Source organism: Hippopotamus amphibius, chromosome 2 (assembly GCF_030028045.1).
Source record: "Hippopotamus amphibius kiboko isolate mHipAmp2 chromosome 2, mHipAmp2.hap2, whole genome shotgun sequence".
In the NCBI taxonomy this organism is placed as follows: Eukaryota; Metazoa; Chordata; class Mammalia; order Artiodactyla; family Hippopotamidae; genus Hippopotamus; species Hippopotamus amphibius.
Window position 1 is genome coordinate 20821363 of NC_080187.1, and position 25646 is coordinate 20847008.

Genomic DNA, 25646 nt, shown 5'->3' on the forward strand with positions numbered 1-25646 from the left:
TTCCTGACACGCCCAGTTTAATGCACACGCACCCACGAGCAGGCGTGCGTACATGCACCAGGGGAGCATGTGTGTGCACGCGTGTGCGACGCTTCTGCGGCCAGGCAGGTGAGCACAGAGCCGTCCATGCCCGTGGTGCACACGTGCAGGTCTGCACACACGTGCACACACACGCTGGAAAAAGCACTTAAGTTTCCAGGGGGCATTTATAATGAGGTCCACAGTGTTTAGAACTTAAATTCCTTTCTTTGTTTGCGACAGTGTTGTGTGGTTGTTTTTTTTTTTTTTTTCTAACGTTCTCTTCTTTTTCTTTCTTTTTTTTTCATCTGGAAGTCTTAAAGCATGTTGGACTTCAGAAACATGAGTTTGTTCATATCCTCTGGACTGAGCAGTCGCCTCCTTTTGATGAGAAGTGCTTGTTCACACATATTTACACACCCGCTCCTGGCCCCCACGGCCGGCACTGCGAGGAGCCAGAAGGCGAGCTTGGCGAGTTTTGTGTGCTTTTGGGTCACGCACGACCAGTACTGGAAGAGATCCGGGGTGGCCTGGAAGAGGGGCTCCTGCAGGTAATCATACACTTCGTTCTTCCCGAGCCGGTCGTCCTCCTGGGCGGCGGGGTTCTCACCGGGGGCGGCGCGGGGCTTCTTGGCGGCGGGCTCGAAGTCGGCCTCCTCGGGCCAGGACTCCTTGACCTCGTTGATGAGCTCGCACACCTTCCCAATGATCTCCTCGTGCTGGTAGGGCGGGACGGGCCGCAGCTTCTGCTGCGGGTCCAGGATCATGGCCACCTTGTGTGCCGGGTGCACCTTGAAGTTCTCCTTGAGCGCCTCCAGGAAGAGGTGGCACAGCTTGCTGACGGTGCCCGCGTCGTTGGCCTTGGCCGTGAACAGCTTCTCCAGCCTGACGTAGGTGGGCAGCACCAGCTGCAGGGTGGGCTGGCTCTCGTTGCTCAGCTCGATGACCGCCTGCTTCACGGGCGTCAGGATGGCGGCCAGGTTGCTGAGCAGGTGCTTGTTGAGGCTCTGGATGAGGTTCATCTTCTTGGCCCGGCTGTAGAACTCGCAGATCTGCTCGTAGCGCTCGTGCACCAGCAGCAGCGAGTCCGTGACCGAGTTCCAGCAGGGCGGCGGCGAGGTCTCCTCCAGAGAGCCGAAGGTCTCCTTGGCGAGGCCGGTGGAGCCCGCCAGGTCCTCGCACACGTTGAGCAGCTCGATGACCTCGTGCATGCTGCGGGCCTGCAGCGTCCGCTTGCTCAGCACGCTCTGCACCACCGAGTTCAAGGCACAGGCTGAGCAGCGAAGGCACATGCCAGCCTTGGAGAAGGCGGACGCGCTCACCCGGCAGTCCGTCACGTACACTGTCCTAATCTCCGACATCACAAACTCCGACAGCACGTTCTGCACCCAGTGGTGCACCAGGTCGCCGCTGTCGCGAATGTCCGCGCCCTTCACGCCCAGCACGTAGCTCTTGATGTGGTTGCCCTCGGCCTGGTAGGCCGTGAGGATGTAGCAGGAGTCGGGGCCCACGCTCTGCGAGTGGCAGGTGACGCCGATGCCCAGGCAGGCGTTGCTGCCCAAGGCGCACGTCACCTTCACCTTCACCTGGTTGTACATGCGCGGCAGGTGCTTCAGCGCCAGCGTGTTGAAGTTGCCCAGGATCTCAGTGACCGAGAAGGCCCCGTAGCGGGCGCCGCTGTCCACCAGCGTCTGGGCCAGCTTCAGGAACTCCCTGCCGCTCACCACGCTCAGCGCGCCCAGGTCGGCGCACATGACCCGCAGCAGCCGCTCCGCGATGTTCTGCCGCTCCTTCTCGGGGATCGTGCTGTTGGGTGTTAGGCCACAGGCTGTGGCTGGCGGGGGACACAAAGAGAGGTGTGATTAATCCTGGCACGCAAGGCTCCCTGCTCTGGCAGCGGCCTAATACTCAAGCATCTAGCAGTAGCAATTATGAATAGATCTCATCCTGCACACAAACTGATGGTCCTGGCCGTCTTTCACATGTGACACTCTCTCAGGAATAAAGTTCTGTGACTGATTAGTAATGCCTGCAGCAGGCATGGGAATAGAGTGTAGTGCTATGTATGCAAATACTTGCTGCATGTGTCATTCACCTTGACCTCTGAAGCCAACTAGTCTAACCTCTTCCTCAATATAGGAATGGCCTCTAATACAGGAGTCACCAGCAAGCAAGATACATGAGGCTACAGTGTCAGGAAAAAGCAGACGGGAAATTGTGGAGAGTGGATTCTAACTCTGATTCTGTCACTAATTTGTGTTCTCCGATCACAAACAGATCACTTCTCCCCAGGCCTCCTCTGTCCATCCTGTGAGGTCAGAATTCCCACCAACGAGGTCTCGGGCATGAAAGTACATCACTATGGGAGGCACGAGGGTGGGGACGGGGGCAGAGGGGAACAAGCGGGGGGCGGGGGGCAGCTGGAGGTGGGTGTACCAGACTTCCACCAGCCTCCAGGGTCTGCCTGGGAAAGACCTACTGTTGTTGGCACTGTTCCTCTGGGCCTGGGGCTTCCACTTCTCCTCCACGACAGCAGGGGGTGATCGGGACTGGTTGGAGGCAATGTTGTTCTCGTTATCCGCTGCGGGCACAAAGGGAACAGAGTGTTTCCCTGAAGTGCCAGAGGCCTGCCGGCTCACAAGGCGAGAACTAGAGCATGTGGGTGCAGGCAAGAATGGCCTCTGGGACTCATGGCTGGGTTCAAATCCTGGCTCCTTAGACAACTATCTGATGCCTGCAAAGCCTCATTTTCATCACTTGGAAAAATGAAGATAATCACACAACTGCTGGAAGGACTAACAAGAGATAATACAGGAAAAGAGCTGGGGACAGTGCCTAGCGTGGGGTAAGTGCTCAGGGATTCCGAAGCCAGCTGGGAGGCTCCCCCAACACCCGCAGGCACAAAGTTCTAGCTCTGAGACCGGGGACGGGGTGCCCGTTACACTGCAAGAGACCGAAAGCATCTCACACTCTCACTTCTTTAAAGTGTGCTTTTTCGTCTTTTTAGTATATTTTAAACTTAATTAAGTGAACACAACAAAACCAAAGCCGTATATGACATAAAGTATACAATTCTCAACCCTTTCATTACATGCAGGAAGTGGAAACCAAAGTCTAGATACACAAAAGGATTTGCCCAGGATCACACAGAAAGCCAGCAGTAGAGCTGGGACAGACATTCCAGGTCCTCTGGTTCCTAGCTGCCTGCTCCATGCACTTCCCTGATTCCTGTAACCTGTGCATATGCAGTTGCATTCAGTTTTGAGTGATGGGCACGTGCCACACTCCTCTATGCCTGGTTACTCCCTGACATTTTTCGACCATCATTTCTGAGCAGAAATGGTCTGAGTTACATGCTTGTCATCACAAATGGCCACACAATCTCTTAGAGAACAATACTCTACAAATTGCGTAACTACACTCCAAGTCCTGAGTTTCTAAGCTGTGTCATTTCCAGTATTACTCTTCTGCTATGAACCTATTTGCCTAACATTCTAATATTGTTTCCCTGTGCTCTTTTGTTGTTGCTGTGGGTGTATTTCCTTAAGATATCATCTTACAGGTAGAATTCACAGCCTGAAGTTGTGAACGAGTCAGTGGCCTCTGTTCAAGGTTTCCAGACGTCATTCTTCCATTCTTCTCAATTAAAGGCATCAGGCCTTAGAGGTCAAGGCCACACTTTCATATCTAGAGAAGAGACTTCCCCAACTTATACATAGTCAGTCAGCCCTGCGAGACTAGTCAAGAGACTCTGGGGATGTGTACTCAAGGAATATTTTGCAGCCACTAGAAAGATGGTCATATAGACTGCAGTAACGTGGAAAAATGCAATAAGATAATGAAAAGCAAGCTCTAATCATAACATCATATGTATTATTTATAGATACATATTTTAGATTCACAAGTAATGAACAGATCTATGCATCAAAAAAAGATGAGGAGGGGACTTTCACTTCTGCCCATTAAGGATGACCGACCACGGGAACTGCCCTCCAGATGCAAACAACTACTAATCATGATATGACTGCTTTCAGACAGGTAATCCAGGGTGTGATCCCAGAAAAAGAAACTAATGCAGTGAGCTCTCTGACTGCACAACTTACTGCCTGGAGGCAGTCATCAAGTTGCTGCATAGGAGCAGGGAACTGAGCAGAGCCCAGCAGTCCCGTTGAAGAGACACAGATCAAAGTTCACGCAGGCCCAAGACAGCTAGAATTTACAGGGGAAAGTACCAATGAGGAGGGAGTTACAAAAAGAGAGAGCTCTGGAGACTACAGAGTCTTTGCTTTTCCCTGGAGTCTTTGCTGAAGCTAATCTGCCTATGCATAGGGTCAAATTCCACAGGCCTGGGGACAGAATCACTACAATGCAGTAGGCGGATGACTCCCAGGGCTCCCACGAGGGGAAGTCATATGCGTCCCCTCAACCAGCATGGAGAGATCTCAATGCGTGAGAAATTGGATAGAGTCTCCTTACTGTGGGGCTAAGTTAGCCACAGATTAAGAGCTGCGCTAGATCTGCCCTAGTACATTTAAAGAACAAGTCTCCAAAGTATTAAGGTGACCCCAAGTAACAAACTGTATGCCAAATTTAATACTCTTTAAAAAATACAAAATCGAGCACCTAACAATATAAAATGCACAATGTCACTCATCTAATAAGTACCAGACATTCAAAATAGAAGGAAAATATGACCTATAACCAGAGAAAAACCAACCAATAGAAACAGACCTAGAAAGGACAGAGATGATGGAATCAGCCAATAAACAGCTGTTGTAAATATCATAAATATGCTCAAAGATACAAAGGGAAATATGAATATCATAAGGAGAGCTATGGAAGGTGTAAAAAGAACTAAAGTAAAACGAAACCACTCAAGTAGAACGTCTAAATATAAAAATAAATAGTATACCCAATCTCCCAATTCATCCCACCCCAACATCCCCGCTTGCCAAATATACATTACTAATAAGAAAAAAAAATCAAATTGTACACTTTAAATATATGCAGTCTATCGAATGTCAATTATATCTCAATAAAAGTTCTAAAAAAAAATAAATGGTATAGGAAAAATACACTGTATGGGATAAAAGCTATTTATTTATTTATTTTTTTTTAATTTTTATTTTTTGGGGGTACACCAGGTTCAATCAACTGTTTTTATACACATATCCCCATATTCCCTCCCTTCCTTGACGCCCCCCCCCTCGAGTCCCCCCCACCCTCCCTGCCCCAGTCCTCTAAGGCATCTTCCATCCTCGAGTTGGACTCCTGATAAAAGCTATTTAGATGCTACAGAAGAAAAAAAAATCAGTGAAGCTGGAGACAGAGCAAAAGAACTATCCAGAAAAAACCAGAGAGGGTAAAAGGTTGAAAACAAATAAATGAAGCATGGGTAATACTAAGCAGTTTAACATACATATAATTGGAGTTCCAGAAAAAGGGAGTGAGGCACAAAAAGTATTGGAAGAAATGGCCAGAATCTTTCCAAATTGGATGAAAACCATAAAAACAGGTTCTAAAAGCTCAGCTGACCCCAAGCAGAAATATACAAAGAAAACACCACAAGGCACAGTATCATAGAAAACCAATGACAAGAGAAACTCTTAAAAGCAGCCAGGGAGGGGGAAAAATTAAGTACAGGGAAACAAAAATAAGGATGACAAGAGACCCAGCAGGCAAAAGAACAAAGTATTAAAAGAGAAAGTCAACCTAAAATTCTAAATGTCCATCAACAGATGAGTGGATAAAGATATTTATATTATATTTATACTTAGAACATATATTTGTATAATATAAATTATATTTATACAATGGACGATGACTCAGCCATAAAAAGAATGAAATAATGCCATTTGTAGCAACATGGATGGACCTAGATAGAGATTATCATACTAAGTGAAGTAAGCCACAAACAAATGCCACATAAAATCACTTATATGTAGAATCTACAAAAAATGGTACAAATGAATTTATATACAAAACAGAAATAGACCCACAGACATAGAAAACAAACTTATGGTTACCAAAGGGGAAAGGGGGGAGGGACAAATTGGGAGTCTGGGATTAACACACACACATACTACTATATATAAAATAGATAAACAACAAGGACCCACTGTTTAGCACAGGGAACTATACTCAATATTTTGTAATAACCTATAAGGGAAAGAATCTGAAAAAAAAAGATGTATGCATGTATGTGTAACTAAATCACTATGCTGTGCACCTGAAACTAATGCAACATTATAAATAAACTATACTTCAATTTAAAAAAAAACACAAAAAAAATTTTTAAATAAAATAAGAAATCCAGTGATATTATCTTTCACAAATGGAGGTAAAAGAAGGACAAAAAAAAAAAAAAAAATCAGACCTGCAACTATAAGAAATGTTAAAGGAAGTTCTTTAGGTATTAAAAAATGACATCAAATAAGAATCTGGATCTACAGAAAGAAATGAAGAGTTCTGCAAACTGTACATGTATGGATATCAAAAACATTTCCCCTCATTTTTAATCTCTTTAACAAGATAATTGACTGCTCATTGGAAAATAACAACAATGAATTGTGGTAATTATATGTAGAAATAAACTATATGACAACAACAATAGCAGAAAGACTAGGAAGGGGAAATAGAAAATTTTGTGAAAGTTTTTCACACAATATGCAAAGCGGGCTAAGAGCCTTTTAAGGTAGACTTGGTAAGTTAGAAATGTATAGTTTAAAACCCAAAGAAACTAAAAAACAAACAAACAAACAAAAAACCCCAAAGAGTTATAGCTAATAAATCCACTGTAGAGATAAAAATGGAATCATAAAAAATTCTCAGTCCAAAATAAGGTAAAAAGTTAGAGAAAATGAAATAAAGAACAAATGAAACCGGACTTCCTAGGTGGCGCAGTGGGTAAGAATCCACCTGCCAATGCAGGGGACACGGGTTCAATCACTGCCCCAGGAAGGTACCACATGCCGTGGAGCAACTAAGCCCGTGCACCACAACTATTGAGCCTGTGCTCTAGAGCCTGTGAGCCACAACTATTGAGCCCATGTGCCACAACTACTGAAGCCCACGCACCTAGAGCTCGTGCTCTGCAACAAGAGAGGCCACCGCAATGACAAGGCCACGCACCACAATGAAGAGTAGCCCCCGCTCACCGCAACTAGAGAAAGCCTGTGTGCAGCAACGAAGACCCAACATGGCCAATAAAATAAATAAATAAATAAATTTATATATAAAGAAAGAACAAATGAAACAGTAAACTAATAGGAAAATGGTAGTTTTAAAACCAATTATAATGAAATCACATTACATTTAAACAGTCTCCACATGCCAAAAAGTTAGACCCTGTCATACTTAATAAAAAAGCAAGACCCCATGATATGCTATCTATAAGAAACCTATTTAAATATGAAGACATGGATAAGTTAAAAGTAAAAGGTTAAATAAAGGTATAACATACAAACAGTAATGAAGAGAAAGCTGGTCATGCTTGTGATAGTATTACAGAAAAAATAGACCTCAGAACAAGAATATGACCAGCGGTAAAGAGAGACCCTGCATAACGATAAAAGGGTCACATCACCAAGAATAAATAATAATTCTAAATGTGTGTGCAGATGATGACAGAGCATCAAAACACATGAAGCAAAAGCTGAGAAAAGTGAAATAAGAAATAGACAAGCCTACAACTAGAAATTTCAACTCTCTTCTTTTAGTAATTGTTATTCTCATGAGAAAAAAAAAAAGAATATAAATGAAAAGAGAGTGGACAATATACATATATTTGGATTCCCAGAAAAAGGAAGTGGAATAGAAAAATACTGAAATCATATAAAGTATAGTCTCTGACCATAACTGAATAAATTAGAAACCAACAACAAAAAGATATTTGGAAAAATTTTGACTATTAAATATCGTACTTATAAATAACCCATAGGTCAAAGAAATATAAGGAAGATCAAAAATGTTCTGAACTAAACACTAAAATGTAATGTTGCAGGACTTCCCTGGTGGTGCAGTGGTTAAGAATCCGCCTGCCCATGAAGGGGACACGGGTTCTATCTCTTGTCTGGGAAGATCCCACATGCTGCAGAGCAACTAAGCTTGTGTGCCACAACTACTGAGCTTGCACTGTAGAGCCCAGGAGCTGCACCTATTGAGACCTCGAGCCACAACTACTGAAGCTGGCGCACCTAGAGTCCGAGCTCCACGACAAGAGAAGCCACCACAATGAGAAGCCCTTGCACCACAACAAAGAGCAGCGCCCACTTGCCGCAACTAAAGAAAGCCCATGTGCAGCAACAAAGACCCAAGGCAGCTAATAAATAAAGTACATAAATTTATAAAAATAAAACACATAACGTTTCAAATTTGGGGGATACATCTAAATAAATGTTATTTATAACATTAAATAATTATATTAGAAAAAAAGGTTTAAAAATCAGTGTTATAAAGCTTCTACACCAAAAGATCCAAAGAGTAAGTTTAAAGAGTAAGCTGAGTCTAACACAAGCAAAAGAAAGGAAGTAATACAGATAGATAAAAGCAGAAATGAATGAAACACAAGATGGATAAACACAACAGAGAGAAATCAATGAAACTAAAAGCTAATTCTTTGTAGAAATCAGTAAAATTGATAAACCTCTAACAAGAAAGATTAAAAAAGAAAAAGAAGACACAAATTATTAGTATCAGGAATAAAAAAGGGACATCAATACAGATGCTACACCTATTAATGGGACTGAAATGATTATGAACAACCTTAGGCCAGTAAATTCAACCACTTAAGTGAGGTTAAAAAAAAATACCCTAAAAAATATAAAGTACCAAAGTTCACTCCAGAAGAAATAGGTAACCTTAAATCGCTTAAGTTCTGGGACTTCCCTGATAGCACAGCCGTTAAGAAATCGCCTGCAAATGCAGGGGACATGGGTTTGATCCCTGGTCCGGGAAGATCCCATATGCCGTGGAGCAATTAAGCCCATACACCACAACTACTGAGCCCACGCGCTACAAGTACTGATGCCCACGTGCCTAGAGCCCATACTCCGCAACAAGGGAAGCCACCGCAATGAGAAGCCCGCGCACTGCAACGAAGAGTAGCCCCCACTTGCCGCAACTAGAGAAAGCCCATGTGCAGCAGAGAAGACCCAATGCAGCCAAAAATAAATAAAAATTTGAAAAAAAAACCTCAAGTTCTATAACTATTAAGAAATTCAGTTCATAGTTTACATAATTTCCCACAAAGAAAATTCCCATATGGGTTCACTGGAAAGTTCAACCAAATATTTAAGGAAGGAATAATACAAATTCTAAACAAATTCTCCCAAGAATTAGAAGAGGAAAGAACATTTCCCAATTTATTTTAAAAGGCTGTCATTACCCTGATCCAAAACTAGAGAAAAAAATTGCAAGAAAAGAAACTACAGACCAGTATCCCTCATAAACATATATACAAAAATCCTTAACAAAATATTAGCAAGCTAAATAGAGTAATACATAAAAATAATAACATCTTGGGAGTTCCCTGGCGGTCCAGTGGTTATGACTCAGTGCTTTCACTGCTGTGGCCTGAGTTCAATCCCTGGTTGGGGAACTAAGCATGCCACGCTGTCAACAATAAAAAATATAAAAATAAAAATAAAAACACATCATGAGTAAGTTAAGCTTATCCCAGAAATGGAATAGTTAGTAACAGAAAACCAATCAGTGTAATTCCCTACACTAAGAGGAAAAAAAACAAGAAAAATCATCTCCATAGTTATAAATGCACTTTAAAATGTGATAAAATTCAATACCTACCCATGATACAAAATCTCAGCAAACTAGGAAGAGAAGGAAACTTTCTCAACCTCATAAAGGACATTTAAAAAAACTTAAGTTTACTGATCTGATAGAAATAAAAAGGATTATAAGGAAATACTATGAACAGTAGTACTGCAACAAATTAGATGACCTGGATGAAACAGACAAATTCCTAGAAAGACATAAACTACCAAAACTAATTCAAGAAGTAGAAAACCTAGAAAGACCTATTAAAAAGACTGAATTAGTAATCAAAACACTGACCATAAAAAAGAAAAGCAAAGGAAAGCCCAGCCTTAAATAGATGGCTGCATTGGTGAATTCTATAATATGTTAAAAGAACTCTTCACAAATTCTTCTGAAAATAGAAGAGGAGGGAACACGTCTCAATTCATTCTATGAGGCAGGTATTATTCTGATACCAAAACCAGACTAAGAAGTCATAAGAAAAGAAACTATAGTCCACTAAGCCTTATGAATATAGATACAAATGTCCTCAATAAAATACAGCAGACCAAATCCAGCAACATATACAACAGGTTATACACCATGGCCAAGTGGTATTTATTCCAGGAACACAACGTTGGTTCAACATACAAAAATCAATACCATATTAATAGAATAAAGGACAAAAACCACATAATTTCAATAGACGCAGAAAAAATTATTTGACAAAATCCAACACCCTTTCAAGATAAAAACACTGAACAAACTAGGAATTGAAGGCAACTTTTTCAACTTGACAAAGGAAAAACCCATTGCTAACATCATAGTTAATGATTAAATATTAAAAACTTTCCTGTTAAGATCAGGAGCAAGATAAGACTACCCACTCTATTGTACTCAACATGTATTAGAGGTTCTGGGGGGCAGGGGGGAAGAAAGCAAGAAAGCGAGAAAGTGAGAAAGCGAGAGAGAGAAAGAGAGGAAGAGAGAGAGAGAGAGAGAAAGAGAGGAAGGGAGAAAGAGAGAAAGAGAAAGGAAGGAAGGAAGGAAGGAAGGAAGGAACGAAGGAAGGAAGGAACGAAGGAAGGAAGGAAGGAAGGAAGGAAAAAGAAAGGGCATCCAGATGAATGGAAGAAGTAAAATTATCTCTACTTACAGATTACAGATGACATGACTGCGCGTATAGAAAATCCTATGGAATACGCACACACACACAACTATTAGAACTTATATAAATAAGTTCAGCAAGGTTTCAGGATACGTGATCAATATATTAAAAAAAAATCAATTATATTTCTCTACATTAGCAATGAACACTCCAAAAATTAAATTAAGGAAATAATTCCATTTATAATAGCTTCTAAAAGAATAAAATACTTAGGAATAAATTTACAAAAGAAGTATAAGACTTGGACACTTAAAACTAAAAACATTTTTGAAAGAACTTAAAGAAGACTTAAATAAATGAGAAGACATCCCATGTTCATAGATTGGAAAACAATATTGTTAAAATGGCAATATCCCCCAAACTGATCTAGATTCAACACAATCCCTATCAAAAGTCCTGCTGTCTTTTTTGCAGATATTGACAAGTGGATCCTAAAGTTTACGTGACACAGAATAGCCCAAACTCTCTTGAAGATGGACAAGGTTGGAGGGCTTAGGCTTCCTGATTTCAAAGCTATTATAAAGTCACAGTAATCCAGACAGTGTGGTACTGGCACGAAAACAGATGTACTGATCAACGAAACAGAATTCAGAATCCAAAAATAAACCCTCACATTTACAGTCAATTGGTTTTCAACAAGGGTGCCAGGACAATTCAATGCGGGAACAAATAGTCTTTTAAAACCTGGTTCTGGGACAACTGCATGTCCACGTGCAAAAGAATGAAGCTGGACCTCTAGCTCATATCATATACAAAAATGAACACCAAATGGAACATAGGCCTAAATGTAACAGAGAAAACTATAAATGAGTTAAGTCTTGTGACCTTGGGTTAGGCAATGATTTCTTACACATGACAGCAAAAGCACGAAGAATGAAAGAAAAAATAGGTAGTCTTCATCAAAATTTTGACACCATCAAGAAAGTGAAAAGACAACCTACAGAATGGGAGAAGATATTTGTATATCATATATCGTATCTAAAGATAAAAAGATCTCTTACAACTCAATAATTAAAAAACCCAAAAAATTAAAAAATGCGCAAAGTATCTGATAGACATTTTGCCAAAGAAGATATTTAAATGGCCAATAAGCACATGAAAAAATGTACATCATCCGTCATCAGGAATACACAGATTAAAATCACAAGATATCACTTAATATACTAGAACAGCTATAATCAAAAAGTCAGATAATAACAAGTGTTATCAAGGATGTGGAGAAATTGGACCCCTTACACATTGCTGGTGGGAATGTAAAAATGGTGTAGCCACTTTAGGAAACAGTCTGGCCGTTCCCTAAAAGGTTAAACACAGAGTGACCAAATGACCCAGCATTTCCACTCCTAGGTATCTAGCTACTAGTTAAAAATATATGTCCACACAGGGACTTGCACCTGGACATTCACAGCAGCTTTATTCATGACAGCCCCAAACCGGAGACAGCCTAAATGTCCATTGGTAGGGGAATGGATAAACAAATTGTGGTATATCCAAACAATGGAATACTACTCAGAAATAAAAAGAAGTACCGACATCATAGCACAATACGGATAAGTCTCAAAAGTATGCTAAGTGAAAGAAGCCAGACACAAAAGACTAAATATCATATAATTCCATTTATACAAAATTCCAGTAAAGGCAAAACCATAACAAAAGACAGCAGACAGTGGTTGTCAGGGTGGGGGGCTGGAAAGGGACTGGCTTTATGGCTGATTCTTCATTTTGTAACTTCTCTGCATTTTCCCAATTTCCTTTAATGAATAGACCTCACATGTAAAACGAGAAACACAAATTTTAAAATGGAAACCAGCAGCCATTCTTACTGACTTTCTCTGCTAGAGTATAGCGGTCTGGAAGCTCTGGATTTGAAACAGGCTCTGTGTGGCTGAGTATTACGACTCTGAGTTAGGCACTTCAACTCTCTGGGCCTCAGTTTCCCCTCCTCTTTCCAAAATGCTGGGGGCTGGGCAAGCTGCTCATTTTCTGCCTTTCTGCAATCCTGGAAATCTGGATTACTCAACCTCTAATTAGATAATGATGTCTAGTATGGTTGATTAAAAAAACTTTCTCCTTATCTCACAGACAAGGCTGCTACATGAGTAAGGTACTCAGTAAATGCTCTATAGCTAGAGCTGGAAACAAGGTTTACTTAGTGCGGCTGACCCTTTGTACCACAGATACACATGCTCACACATGTACAGATACACAGACATCTGTAAAGGAATGGATGCAAAGCTTGAACAAAGGCTGTCTCCTAAGGAGGGACCAGTTGCAGGAAGGAGAAAGCAGTTGTTTCTAGCAGGAGATGGAAAAGGAGAAAGCTGCCTTACGCAGTCTTATTTTACAATGTGCCATAGCCCTTAATACTTTACATACATCATCTCCAGATCCCTCATCCAGCCTGTGGAGAATGGTGACGAGCCCACTTTACAGATGAGAAGACTGACACCCAGAGAGGTGAAGTAGCTCAAAGCGATTAGAAATTAAATGGGGCCATCCCCAAATCCTACCACTCTGAGCTGCCAACTTGTTTGCCCCCAGGCCTCACCTAGCTGTGGTCCCCCGACTGTACCTGGAAAGAGACTAGAAGGGATGACCTCTGAGGGGCCTTCCTGCATCCCTAATCCTCCACCCCACCCACCCTGCTGAAGAGGGTGGTTGTCCAGAGCACAGGCTCTGGAGTTCACGGGTGGGTCAGAACCCTGGTCTGATACTGTGGCTGCAGAGCCTTGGGCAAGTTACTTAGCCATTTTATTTTGAAATTTACACATTTTATTAAAAGAACAAAAAATGGACAACACAGAAGCAGCATACTAAAAATGAATTGCATAATGCATACTTCTAAACATAAACAAGCAGTACAGTACTATAACTTGGAAAAAAAGTAAAAAATCAAAGCATCTGCCCTACTGATAGCAGTTGAGGGGATGAGCTACTGCATTTTGGAGGCAAAATATTATGGCAACAGTTTATATTTATTAAATATTATGATAATTATTTAAACCTATACTTGTTGCACAGGGCTAACAATTTTCTTATTGATAAGTTCTTTTTTTTTTTTTTTGGCTGTGCCACGCGGCATATGGGACTTTAGTTCCCCGACCAGGGGTCAAACCGGAACTACCTGCAGTGGAAGCGCAGAGCTTAACCACTGGACTGCCAGGGACGTCCCTTGATACGTATTTTTTAATTGAAATGTTTCTGCCCCAAATATGTGCTTCCATGTTCTATACTTAGCCATTTTAACCTCAGTTTCCTTATCTATAAAGGGGAGCTAACATGGACACAACTCAGGCAGGTTCTGAGGATCCAATGAGCTAATACGTAAGAACTCAAACAATGTTAGGTACTTCACGAGCCAGCGATTATGTTCCCTGAGCCTCAGTTTCTTCATCTGCGTAATGGGGATGATAATGCCAGCCAGCTTCTTGAGGGGCCCTGACGCAATAACCAGGCCCAACACACAGTAATCACTCACTATGTGTTAGCTCTGTTTTGTATTACTGCTGCCAAAACCTGCTCCTAAACTGTCACCAGGGGCCAGGCAGGTTTTCCTACAGCCCAGAAAGGAAGTTGATTAGTGGGAATTACCCTGTGCCATTCAGCAGCCTCTTAATGAGATTGGTGTTATTCGAGGCTGATCCCCCTTATCAGCGGCGGCCGTGAACTGCGCAGATCATGACGCTTAATTTCCCTCTACGGAGTCAATCCTTTAATCCTGACTCAGCCTGGCTGGGATTCCGCCTGGCTTTGCACTGGATTGCCGGTGAGGCTTTCTCTGCCAGCACCGAACCAGAACAAAGCAGCCCAAAGCTCTTCTCGGAAAACAAGCTGGGATGTTTGGGGGAGGTGGGGCCCCCACAGGCGCATCCTTGATTTGCATGTTAATGGCCTCCGCCCAACTGCCTGAGGGATGGAGAAGCACTGGCACCCAGACGCTTCCCTAATTAGGGCTCAGCTTCCAGAGCTGGCAGAGGGGCAGAGGGTTTCAGAAGAGTAGTGAGTGGGGGCTGGGCCCTGGGGGTCTCGGGCCTGAGCGCTGTGCTCGGGCAGTGGTCCTCAGCAGCCTTCTACCTTTGGCCACTGGTTCCCCACCGGGTCAAGTCTAAAGGCTCTGAGTGCGTTCAAGGCCTTCCCTGGTGCAGGAAGGCTGATGGCTGATGATGGAACCTTGGTGTAAGGAGGGCAGCTGGAGATCGCAGGTCTGCGTGCCCTTGTCTTAGAGATAGAGACTCAGAGAGGGGGACAAAGTTTCCTGCCTGAGGTCACATGGTACAGAGACACATCGGTTTGAGAGGACTGGAACTTACATGACATGGGCAGCCAATCCAGCTCTGCACTGATTTTATTTTATTATTATTTAAAAAAATTTTTTGGCCATGCTACGTGGCATGTGGGATCTTAGCTCCCCGACCAGGGATCGAACACACAGCCCCTGCATTTGGAAGCGCAGATTCTTAACCACTGGACCACCAGGGAAGTCCCTGTACTGATTTTAATGAGTACATCAGAAATAAATAATCTCCCTCCCTCCCCAAATCATGTGAATTGGTGCCCAGTGTACAGCAGGTACCCAACAGATACATGCTGGATAAATGAATGAATGAAGACGGGTCACACTAACAGAACAGCACCTGCCTAAAGAGCGTCTAGCCCTGTGATACTCTGTGCTAGTCAAGCCAGGGCTGGAAGGTGATATGAAAGATTTAGAAACCTAAGAGAGAGACAAGCAATAACTAACTACAACAGTGACCACAGAAATAACAGCAGCTAAACAAACCCTCCATCTCTTTCCTGGTCAGCTCCTCTTTGGCCTTTACTGAACCCCCATACACAGCAGGTGCCTTCCTCACATCACCTCCGATGCCTCCAGAGGACCACCCGGGGCGGGGGGGGTGGCAGGGTCCGTGAGCTGCCTCCCCCACATTCCCGTTTCCCTTGGCAGAGTGTTGGGCTGGAGCTGGGCAGTGCTCTGTGTGTCACTTGTGGTCTAAATCGGTGAAGAAGGAAGTGGGAGAGGACTCTGTGACCCAGGGGAGGACAGAGTCACGTGAAGGAAGGAGTCTGGATCCCTGAATCTCCACGTGGAAGGCCGCTTGCGTTAGGCTGTGATGTGGCTGAGAAGGAAGTGGTTATAGCAAACCACTGAGAATGTGGGATTTACCTGTTACAGCAAATAGTGTCTCCCTGCCTAAAACAGAGATTAGGTCAGAAATCAGTGCTACTGTGACGGAAACCTAGAATCGGAGGCTGGGTGGTCTAGTGAGGGAGCTGATGCTGTCAGTTGGACAGACGGCAACAGCTGATGGAAAGGCTGTCCAGACAGCAGACTCCTAGCTGTGGCTCTACAGCAGCGGTTCTCAAAGTGTGGCCCCTGGACAAGCTGGGGTTGTGTGGCCTGAGGACCTGTCAGAATGCAAGTCCTGGGCCCCACCCTAGACCTACGAGTCTGAAATTCAGGGTGGAGTCTAGAAATCTGTGCTTTCACCAGCCCTCCTGGTGACTGACACATGCTCAAGTTTGAGGACAGCTGCTTCGTGGGACAGGGTGTTACCATGAAAGTGACAGGGCTCACCCCAGGCTGCCCCGGGCTGGGCCCTCTCCACTGTCCTCCCCTGGCTCCACTCACCCGATCTCAAAACACACTCCACCTCCACCTCCACATCTCTGTCCTGCTCAGCTCCTATCTGGCCCCTAGGCTGCAGGAAGAAGTCACAACTTCCGGAAGCCTTCTTCAGCCCTGACCCCCTCTCTGGCTGTGCTCCCACCAAGCCAGCTGCCCCTGCAGGGCACAGACCACCCTGAGTTACAATGCACTAACCAGGGCTCCCGTGTCTTGTGACTGTTTTCTGGGAGAGTGGCGGCAGGCTGGCCCTGGCCATCCCTGCTTTTCGCAGGATCTAAGGGTGGGAGGGATGAGGGGGGGTGGGCTGCCCGCACCCTGCCCCCACCCACTGCGAGGCCCTTACCCGCGTGGGACTGCATGTGCTCCAGCAGGTTGTTGTAGAACTGGAACTGGATCCCGCAGGCGCCGCACGTGTAGGGCTCTGCGGGGAGAAACGGAGCAGCCGTTTCAGGGGCAGCATGAACCTGGATGCCTTTCTGCTGGGCTGCAGTCAGCTTTGGACCTAGGCACCCAGACACACAGTGGGCTGTGCACTCGGGGCTCTGGGCCTGTCTGCTCCCCTGTCACTAGCTAGTGAGGGAGAAGCTGGGCGAGAAGGAGTGATGGAGACAGGAAGACGGGCAGATAAAGACCGCCGAGTGCAGTCAGGCGGCATTTATCGAGGGCTCACTGTGTGCCACGCACTGTTCTGGGTGCTGGGGACAGCACTAACGGACCAAGAGCTCTCTCGGGGCAGAGACCACGTCTTATTTGTTCCACAGCCCACCTCTCGGCCGGCGTAAGCACACAGATGGCACAGTGTGCTGAGTGAACAAATGCATGTATGACTGAACCAAAAACAACATAATGGACCTGGAGGACAGGCAAGAGGAGAGAAGGGGAAAGAGAAAGGGTGAGACGTGGAGAAACACAGAGAAGCTAGAGAAGCAGGGATAAGACAGGAAAGGGAAGACAAGAGGGCGGGAAGAATGAGAGCACACAGGAATGGGGGCCTGTGTGCACAGGGCCTGTTATCTTTTCATCTCTGTGTGCCCGGCTTAGGGACGTGGAAGGATGAAGACAGAGAGAAGGGAGCAAAGATGCGTAAGGAAGAGAGAGCAGGAGGAAGGCGGAGACGCGGCTCAGAGGAGGCCTCCTGAGGCTGCCCCCGTGACCAGAAAGGGGAGGCCTTGTTCCTGCAGGGCTGGGGGTGGCAGAGGCAGGCTGCCCACGGTCATGGCTCTGCCCGTCCCCTGTCCAAACTCCTCCACCCGCCTGGGCTGGGTCTCCCCGTGCCTCTACCGGCTGCTGGGTCTGCCTGGGAAGGTGGCCCAGGTCAGATGCTCTGGGGAGGTCCCGAGCATGTGGCTGGCTGAGTTCATTCCCTGCCCTGCCTTGCCCTCTCCAGCCCCCCGACAGGACCATCACTTACTCTGTAGGAGAGGGAAAGGATTGGAAATCAGGGGACTTGCAGTTTCTGCAAAAGAGAAACAGTTTAGCTAAGTCTCTTCCAGTTCTGGTGCTCAGAGATGACTGTCATTATTTCTGTCCTTAGGAAGTCGCGAGCCAGATGGGCTCTCAGAGGAGGGGGGGCAGCTGGGATGGGGCTGGGGCACGGGCAGGGCGAGACCAGCCGGGGCCATCCCTCCAGGACACCTTCAACTTTCAAAAAGTGAGCCCACAGAGCACTAAGGAGAAAATATCCACGCGTGACTGCCCGCATCAGGACAGCGAGCTGCTTCGAGGTCCTGGCACCGGGGTGGGAGTGTTTGGCACCGAGCACCAGAGCAGCCGAGGGCGGGCTGCCCTTTGAGGCCTTCTCCCTGCAGGCAGCTCCCCGCAATTCCTAGCGTCAGGTGAGCCTCACGGGCAGGCGGCGGCAGAATGGGGTGAGGTGGACTACACCAGGAATTCTGGTTCCACCACTGACACGCTGGGGACGTGGGGCAACAGTCGACCTCTCCTGGGCCTCAACGTCCTGATCCACAAAGTGGGGACAACAATAACACTGACCCTCCCTGGGCTGTGGTAAGGATGAAAACAGGTGAGACACATACAGCTCTGAACACGGGCCAGGCACACAGTAAGCGCTCAATAAATGGTGCTGCTGCCGGTGGGGGCAGCGCTTCACAGCGCCATTCCCCATTCTGAACATCGGCTCTGGTGGAAGGAGAGGCAGGGGGCGCAGCCTGGCTGGCTGAGAGCAAAGGCTTCCAGGAGACCGTGGCTTCGGTCCTGGCTCTGCTGCTCACTCCTGCGTGTCCTTGGGCCAGTCACTCCATCCCTTTAAGGCTCACCTTTTGGAGGGGCTGAGTGGGTGACAGTGTTCAAAGGGATGAAGCAGTTTGGAAAAGTCAACGTGCTCTCTACGGTTTAAAGGATCATGGCAACATTCTTGGGGCCCCCACGGCACACCTCTCTCCCTTCCTCGGGGCACTTACTCATCAAGTCACTTGGTTTACTTAAAAAGACAACCACCCCCCAAACAGCCTACCACGTGAGTGTGTAACCTCTGCAGGGCACCCGCCACACGCTCCCCACCACAGGGACGTGTGGGCCACTCCCACTCTACAGCAGAGGAGGAATTCAGAGGTGAGCCCAAGTCACCAGCTTAGACATGGTGGAGCTGGGGCCAAGCCTCGGCTGGAGCTCAGATCACTGTGAGGACGCTTCCACGTGCACGTCTGCGCTCCTAGATGTTTCATAAAGCCCCTCGACTGGTGGTCAAGCCACGTCCATCATCTGTGTACACCCAGGCAAGTGCCCGGCACGGTGCTGAGCACAGGCCAATACCTAATCTGGTGAATTAAACTTTGAGCGAGAAAGTGAGTGACTGATGCCTTACCTTAATGTAACGGAAGTACCAGAATCTTTTTTACACCCTGCTCGGGCTGGCACCGTGCGGCCCAGCTCGCGGTGCCCTTCTCGGACAGAGGCTCCGCCAGGCTGGCCCCGGGTCTGGCTGGGGACAGTGGCTTCTGGCTGCTCTAAGGTGCTCTCAGGCTCCGCCAGGGTCCCGTAAGAGGCAGCCACCAGGGGGCGCCAAAACACCACCAGGAACCTCCGGCAAACGTACTTGGGCTGGTAGGGGCTAGAAGGGAACCTTGGGATGGTCCCAGGTCCAAAGGGGGACCGGAACTTGGGGCGTCTGGCTTTTAGGTCACAGCTCTCGCTACTGTACCTGCTTTGCTCTCCTGGGAAAAAACGTCTGCGACGTTCACCTATAAACACAGCAACCGCTCAGAGGGGGCCATCCGAGCCGATATATCACAGGCGATGGGGGCAGGGGAGTTCCTCTCTCCACGGGGAAGAGACAAAAAGGACCATAGTCCTTTTGGCTCCTGAGGCCCAGAGGGATGTCTCTGGAAGAAAGGGCCCCTCCTGCTTCTGCCTGGCCCTGGATGCCCTCTAATTCTCTGCCCCAGCCCCCTCCTGACAACCCCGCCCCACCACGCACACAAAGGCCCCAGCGCAAACGGAGGCGGCAGCGCAGGATGGCCGTCACGGGGCACACTCACCGCTGGAGTTTTGGGAACTGCTATTCGTCTCTTCAAAGTGGTTTTGTGCTTTGCCTTCTACCCTCCGACTGAAAGCGCTTTCTGCTGGGTGGGGAGAGGAGAGAGCAAGAAAAAGCCATGGTGATTGGTCAGCAACAGGACCAAAGGGAGAGGCATGCCAGAGGGGGCTTGGAGGCCAGGGATGAGGGAAGCGCCCTGGCCCCTGGGCTGCTGTGAGTGCCTGAGGCTCTATGCTGGGGAACCAGCACAGGGAGGGGCTCCAGAAGCCCAAACCACACGCCTGCAGCTCCTCAGGCTCGCCTGAATTGCCCGACAGTTTGTCAGGACCCCAGGAGACTCCCCGACAGTGCCCAGGGTGGGTGGAGGTCCAGGCACAGGGGGATGTGTGTGGGATATGGGCGCGCACATGAGGTCCAGCTGATCAAGTAGATGGCAAACAGGCTAGGGTCTCCCATCTCTGGCCCCTGGGGAGCCACATGTGACACTACGTCATCGACCTGCCACTCATTACTTGCTCGGCCAGATTCTGCTGCCACAGGTCCCACACCAAGAAGCAGGGAGGACGACCGAGTGTTTTCTGGGGTTGGTTCTGGCAGAGCAGGGGGGCCAGAGAGCTGATGGGGTTCCTGGGTGGCAGAGAAGTCGTGATAGGCAGAGCCGGGGCAGCCCCACACCCTGGGAGGCCAAAGACCAGGTGAGGTCTGGTCAGGGTTCACCCAGGGGAAGGGACTGGCTCCCTGAGATATTTCTGGGGTGTCTCCGCTGACAGGAGGCACCTTCCTGAGTGGCTCGCCTTCTCCCAGAACTCTCTGAAAATGCCAGAGTCAGAGACAGGGTCCAAGCAGGTGGGAAACACCAGTTTAGTCCCCACTGCCACCTGCAGAAGGCACTGAGACAGAATACCTGAGTTGGAAGGGAACAGCTTTTCCAAGCTGCCCAATGGGGATGCTGGAAGCACCAGGATAGAAGGGCTTTGGGGAACAAGTCAATCTGGGATGAGCAGCTGACCCAGCCTCTTTCTCAACGAGAAACAACTTGCATGAGGGTACCAAAGGCTCTGAGAAGTTCGACCGGAGAGAGACCCATCTAACTTTATTGAACCCAACCTTCCCAAATATAATTGGCCACCGGAGCCCATTTAAAAATCTGAGATTCCTTAATATCTTTCAAAAATCATGACTCTGGGAACCCCACTCTGGGAAATGCCATTATCACCCAGGCCACCCTATTCCAGGAGAGCAGGCGCTCAGACTGCGGGGGCCGGGATTCCAGACAATCACTGGGGTGATGGAAAAGGAAGCCAGAGGTGGCTCCCATAGTCCCTGCTCAATTCCCCTGCCCCCGACCCCAACAATGCCTCCTGATGCAGCCTCCTTCTTGCAGAGGCTGTTGACAACATCACAAGCAAGACACTCTCTTCTGTGTCTGGACTGAGAGCTACATGTGTCCACTTCAAGAAACCATCTGTAAAATGGCAAAGAAAGCCCCTTAACTCTTTATCTAGGAAAAATGGGTTGACTCGTATTTACAAAGCACCTACTACGGGCCAAGCACTGGTCCAGATGCTTTACATCCATGTAATCCTCCAATAGCCCTATGAGATTCACGTTGTCATTCCCATTTTACAGGTGAAAACCCAGAGAAAGTGAGGTTGTCAAGTTCCTGGGGCTAAGCTCCTAACTCTTTACGATGGCAGAATAAGATTTCATTCTTGGGACTGATGCTTCCTTTTTAAAAAGGTCTGGAGCAAGGGATGTGGTTCCTTTCTCCATCTTAATCCTCGTGCATGCAGGGAGATGGTGACCCATCTGTGGCGGATTTTTGTGCAGCCTGACCAGCATATGGGCACAATTTAGCACAACCAAGGTTACAAACTCTTATAATTAGCCTCCTATGGCTCAGCGGATCAGGCAGATTTTGTTCAGCTCTCCCTGCTACAGGCATCTGTGGCTGAAAACCGGTGAGCAGCTCCGCAGGGGACATCCCTGTGCAGGCAAACCCACGCGCACGGGAGGGACTGCCTTGTTCTAGCATGACGGGGGCAGCGATGACTTCCAGCTCCAAAATGCAGGCTCCAGCTCACGACCTGGTGTCCTCTGCCCTGTGCAGCTGGTGTAACACCCACCACCAGTCTTCCAGGTCACATAAAGCAGCCAGAGGCAAGCCCCATTGCCCCTGGAGGCTTAGGTGGTGACGCTGGGTTCCTAGAGCTGCCACAGACTACCCACCCCCTATAGGCAGTTCTCTGCAGAAACTTCAGGTGCAAAATCTCCCAGCCACAAGGTCGAGAGCAAAAGCAAGATCTGAGAGCTGTGATCCCATTATTTAGTTGAGCCAATAGTAGACCACCACCAACGAGCCCCTGATGACCAGCTAATTAAATTTATAACTACTGCTGCCAAAAACCAATGGCTACTAGCTCTTCTCTACACAGTACCTGAAAAACATTACCTTCAAGGTTGATTAACTACTTACTCTCCTTTCAGGAGATCTAAGCACAATAAGCATAGCTTCAGACATGTTTAAGAACCACATCCTTGTTCCTGATCAGCCTTCTGAACCAGAGGAAAGGCAAGCAAAACTCATCGCATGGCTGTCATCGGTCCAGCCTCCTGGTTCATTTAAATGAGTTCTCAGTTTGATCGCTTATACATTTAATGGATGACTTTGGGCCTCCTGAGGGCATCTGAAAGGTCCCTAGTCCCCGAAGGACCACATCATCACTCTACTCTACATTCCACATATCTAGGTAGGAGGTCCAAGGCTCTTTCCACCCAAGTATGAATCAGGATTCTGGATTAGCTGGTACTCAGCACCCGTGTGTCTTATCAGTTCTCCCTGATAACTGATAAGACATAGCAGGTGTGCACCTGTTCACCCTTCCAGAGTCTGAGCCCTTTCTGCACAGACTCAGACAACACCGGAGCGGGCATCCACTGGCTTCCCGCTGGGCTGTGGCTCAGAGAGGGGTTTCCCGAACAGTGAGGTAGAGGGAGGACAAGAGAACAGAGCTCCCAGCCAACCACTCTTCTTCACGGAGAGCAGCTCCAGCTTCGTAGAAATGAGTTTTTAGATTGGGTTTTCTGAAAGACGGGGGATGCAAACTCATGCCAAGAGGGTCCAGGCAGGTGATGCAAACGGATGAACTGGGCTGGATGTGAGACAGACAACAGCGTGATCACAGTGAGAGATGGCACCTGCCACGAGGCCACTGCGTTGGGGAGGCAGGAGGGAGTGGTGGGGACTGTGGAAAACGAGAGCGCTCATGCTTCTACTGAAGGAGGCAGCGGTGGCTCGGACCCAAGGCAATTGCTGCCCTGCAGGAACGTGGGCCCAGGGCTGCCAGATCTGACTTTTCGATGTCAGCTAGAAATCAAAAGTTTCATATAAAATCGCGTGATGTTCAAACATCGGCAATTAATGTAAAAGAATTTAAAACCCCTTAGGCCATGACTTGGGAAAAAGATATTCTCCTACTTAAAAAATTTAGTTTGCAAACCATCTTGTACAACCCTCTGATTTAGGGTGAGAAAACCTAGGCTCAGAGAGGCTAGGTGGCTCGCCATGGTCACAGAGCCCAGCTGGAGGCAGAGCTGGGACCCACATTCGCCCCAGAGAGCTAGGGGACCTCCACCCTCGCTCTTGCAAGGGAACAGTGACCGCGGGCACAGCTGTGGCAGGTGGGGAGGAAGGCGGGGAGTGGAGGAAGCATGAGGGTAACATAGGCCGTTGGTACCTGCGGTTGTCTTGCTTGCTGGAGATCCTGAATTTGGAGTGCGGAACGTCTGGGTTTGCGTGGCTGGAGGGGTGCGGTGTAAGAGGGTGGCGCATCGGACCACGGAGGCCGGAGCCTTTTTCCCCGACTGGTTCGTCTGGGTCTTCGCTGCCACGAAGCGTGGAGACGGGGAGACCTCTGGATGCGAACACTCAGAGCCCGTGTCTGGATCGTCCGGAGGCTCCCACCCGGGGGCGGTACCTGAGAGGGTCACGCTCTCAGTCGCCGAGGGCGCTCGGACCTGGCCGAGTATGTGGCCTCTCGGGCCACGGACCCTTACGCTCAAGGGTCAAAACTTCTTGGTCCACAGAGAGCAAGGGCTCTGGCTCCCACCTGGAGCCCGAGAAAGTCTGGGAGTCTAGAAGCTTCCCCAGCCCCTCCTCGAGGGAAGCCCAATCGCCAGCTCACAGTCATCATCACCTGGAGGCCACTGACCAGGCCACGGGGTGGGTCAGCCATAACCCTGGACCTGTCCAGGCTCTGCGTGTCTACGAACTCAGCCTGTGACCCATGCTTGGGGCACCTGAATTAGTCAACCCCGGCTCAAATGCATTTTCTAGAATATTGGCTCCTAAGCCCCTCTTCCTTCCAAGGCAGGCTGGACCAGAGGAAACGACAGGCAACAGCGAGGCAGAGACATGCAGGGTTGACTGGAGGGGAGGGGAAGAGCAGAGGGCCCGATGTCACCCCACGGTGCTAGGGGAAGGGGTTCGTGGTGCCCCTGGGCACTGCATGCGATTGACGCTCCCAGGGGACAGGGCTCACCCCAACGCCTGACGCTTTAATAGAAATCGGAGCAGCAGCTCCCTGGTGGTGTTTGAGGCAGCTTGTGTCACTGTTTCCCAGACCTCCTGCATTCTCTGCAGAAGCTGGAGTTACTGAGAACAGGATCTGGGGGCCCTGACCCTCAGCTGCTCTCCAGCTCGGGTGGCTTCAGGTGGCAGCAGTCTGCCTCCTTCTCGCTGCCCAGAGATGTAGCTACCAGGGGTGGCAACCTGAACGTGGCCACAGTGTGCCACCTTCAAACCAAAAGGGGAGGCAGTGGTTTCACTCAACTGCAACTCTCTCCCCCCAGGGCAAGAGCAGAGCAGGTGGCAAGAGAAGGGACCCCTCTGGTGCTGACCGGGGGGCCCATGGAACCCCCAGGCTCTGGGAGCATCCTGAGGGCACCAGCTTGCTGCACAGCCTGGAGCCTGGGAAGGACCCTGCCCTGCAGCCTCCCTCGGGCACAGAGGAGACTCTTACACCCGTGCTCCCAGAGCAGTGTCCATCCTGGGCATCAGATGCGGCACCCACAGCTCTCACAAGCCAAAATAAACGGGTGCTCCCTGATCCTCCACCGCTCCCCATTCCTGGCCATTGAGGAAGCGCAGGCCCAGAGTCGCGGGAGTCAGGGCCTTGCTCTGGTCACACAGGACCTATGGCCCTGAGGTGGACTCAGGCTGCCCTCCTTGTCCCTTTGGGGGGTCACTGCCTTTCCACCTCGGCAGTGGCCAGATGCCAGTAGCTGGGGATGGGGAGTCCTTCAGTCACGGTCCCATAAGCAAGCCCTCACCTGCCCCACCCAAGCGCCGGGAGGAATCCCCCAGGCTCAGTGCAGAGAACACAGGTGTCCCTCACTACTGCCCCCGCCCCTCTATCCGGATTCTCACTTTGTCAGTCAGGAACTGGAGAGGGGTGGGTGCGGAAGGATACTTACATATGTGTCTCCCCCTCCTCCCCCCGCTTTCAGAGTGGAGGATCTTGAAGTTCCGAGTTCAACTGGAAGGGTGGCTCATCTCACAATTTCCTTTTTTTTTTTTAGCCACA

At 48.1% G+C, this 25646-nt stretch overlaps 1 protein-coding gene across 16 annotated transcripts in view; it reads right to left on the minus strand.

The window, feature by feature from the left end:
• Positions 1-271: 271 nt before the first annotated feature.
• The window catches only part of ZNF618 (zinc finger protein 618), a 174720-nt gene continuing 149345 nt past the window's right edge, over positions 272-25646 (minus strand). For 6 of the 16 annotated variants that reach the window (XM_057721701.1, XM_057721692.1, XM_057721688.1 and 3 more), the window contains 6 exons: positions 23799-24038; positions 20063-20146; positions 17977-18021; positions 16909-16986; positions 2498-2599; positions 272-1852 (listed from right to left, as the gene is read on the minus strand). In XM_057721701.1, coding sequence (XP_057577684.1) covers positions 336-1852; positions 2498-2599; positions 16909-16986; positions 17977-18021; positions 20063-20146; positions 23799-24038 — 2066 coding nt within the window. In that variant the 3' untranslated portion in view covers positions 272-335. The remainder of the gene's footprint in view (positions 1853-2497; positions 2600-16908; positions 16987-17976; positions 18022-20062; positions 20147-23798; positions 24039-25646) is intronic. The other 10 variants (XM_057721700.1, XM_057721695.1, XM_057721698.1 and 7 more) reach the window with 6 other exon arrangements.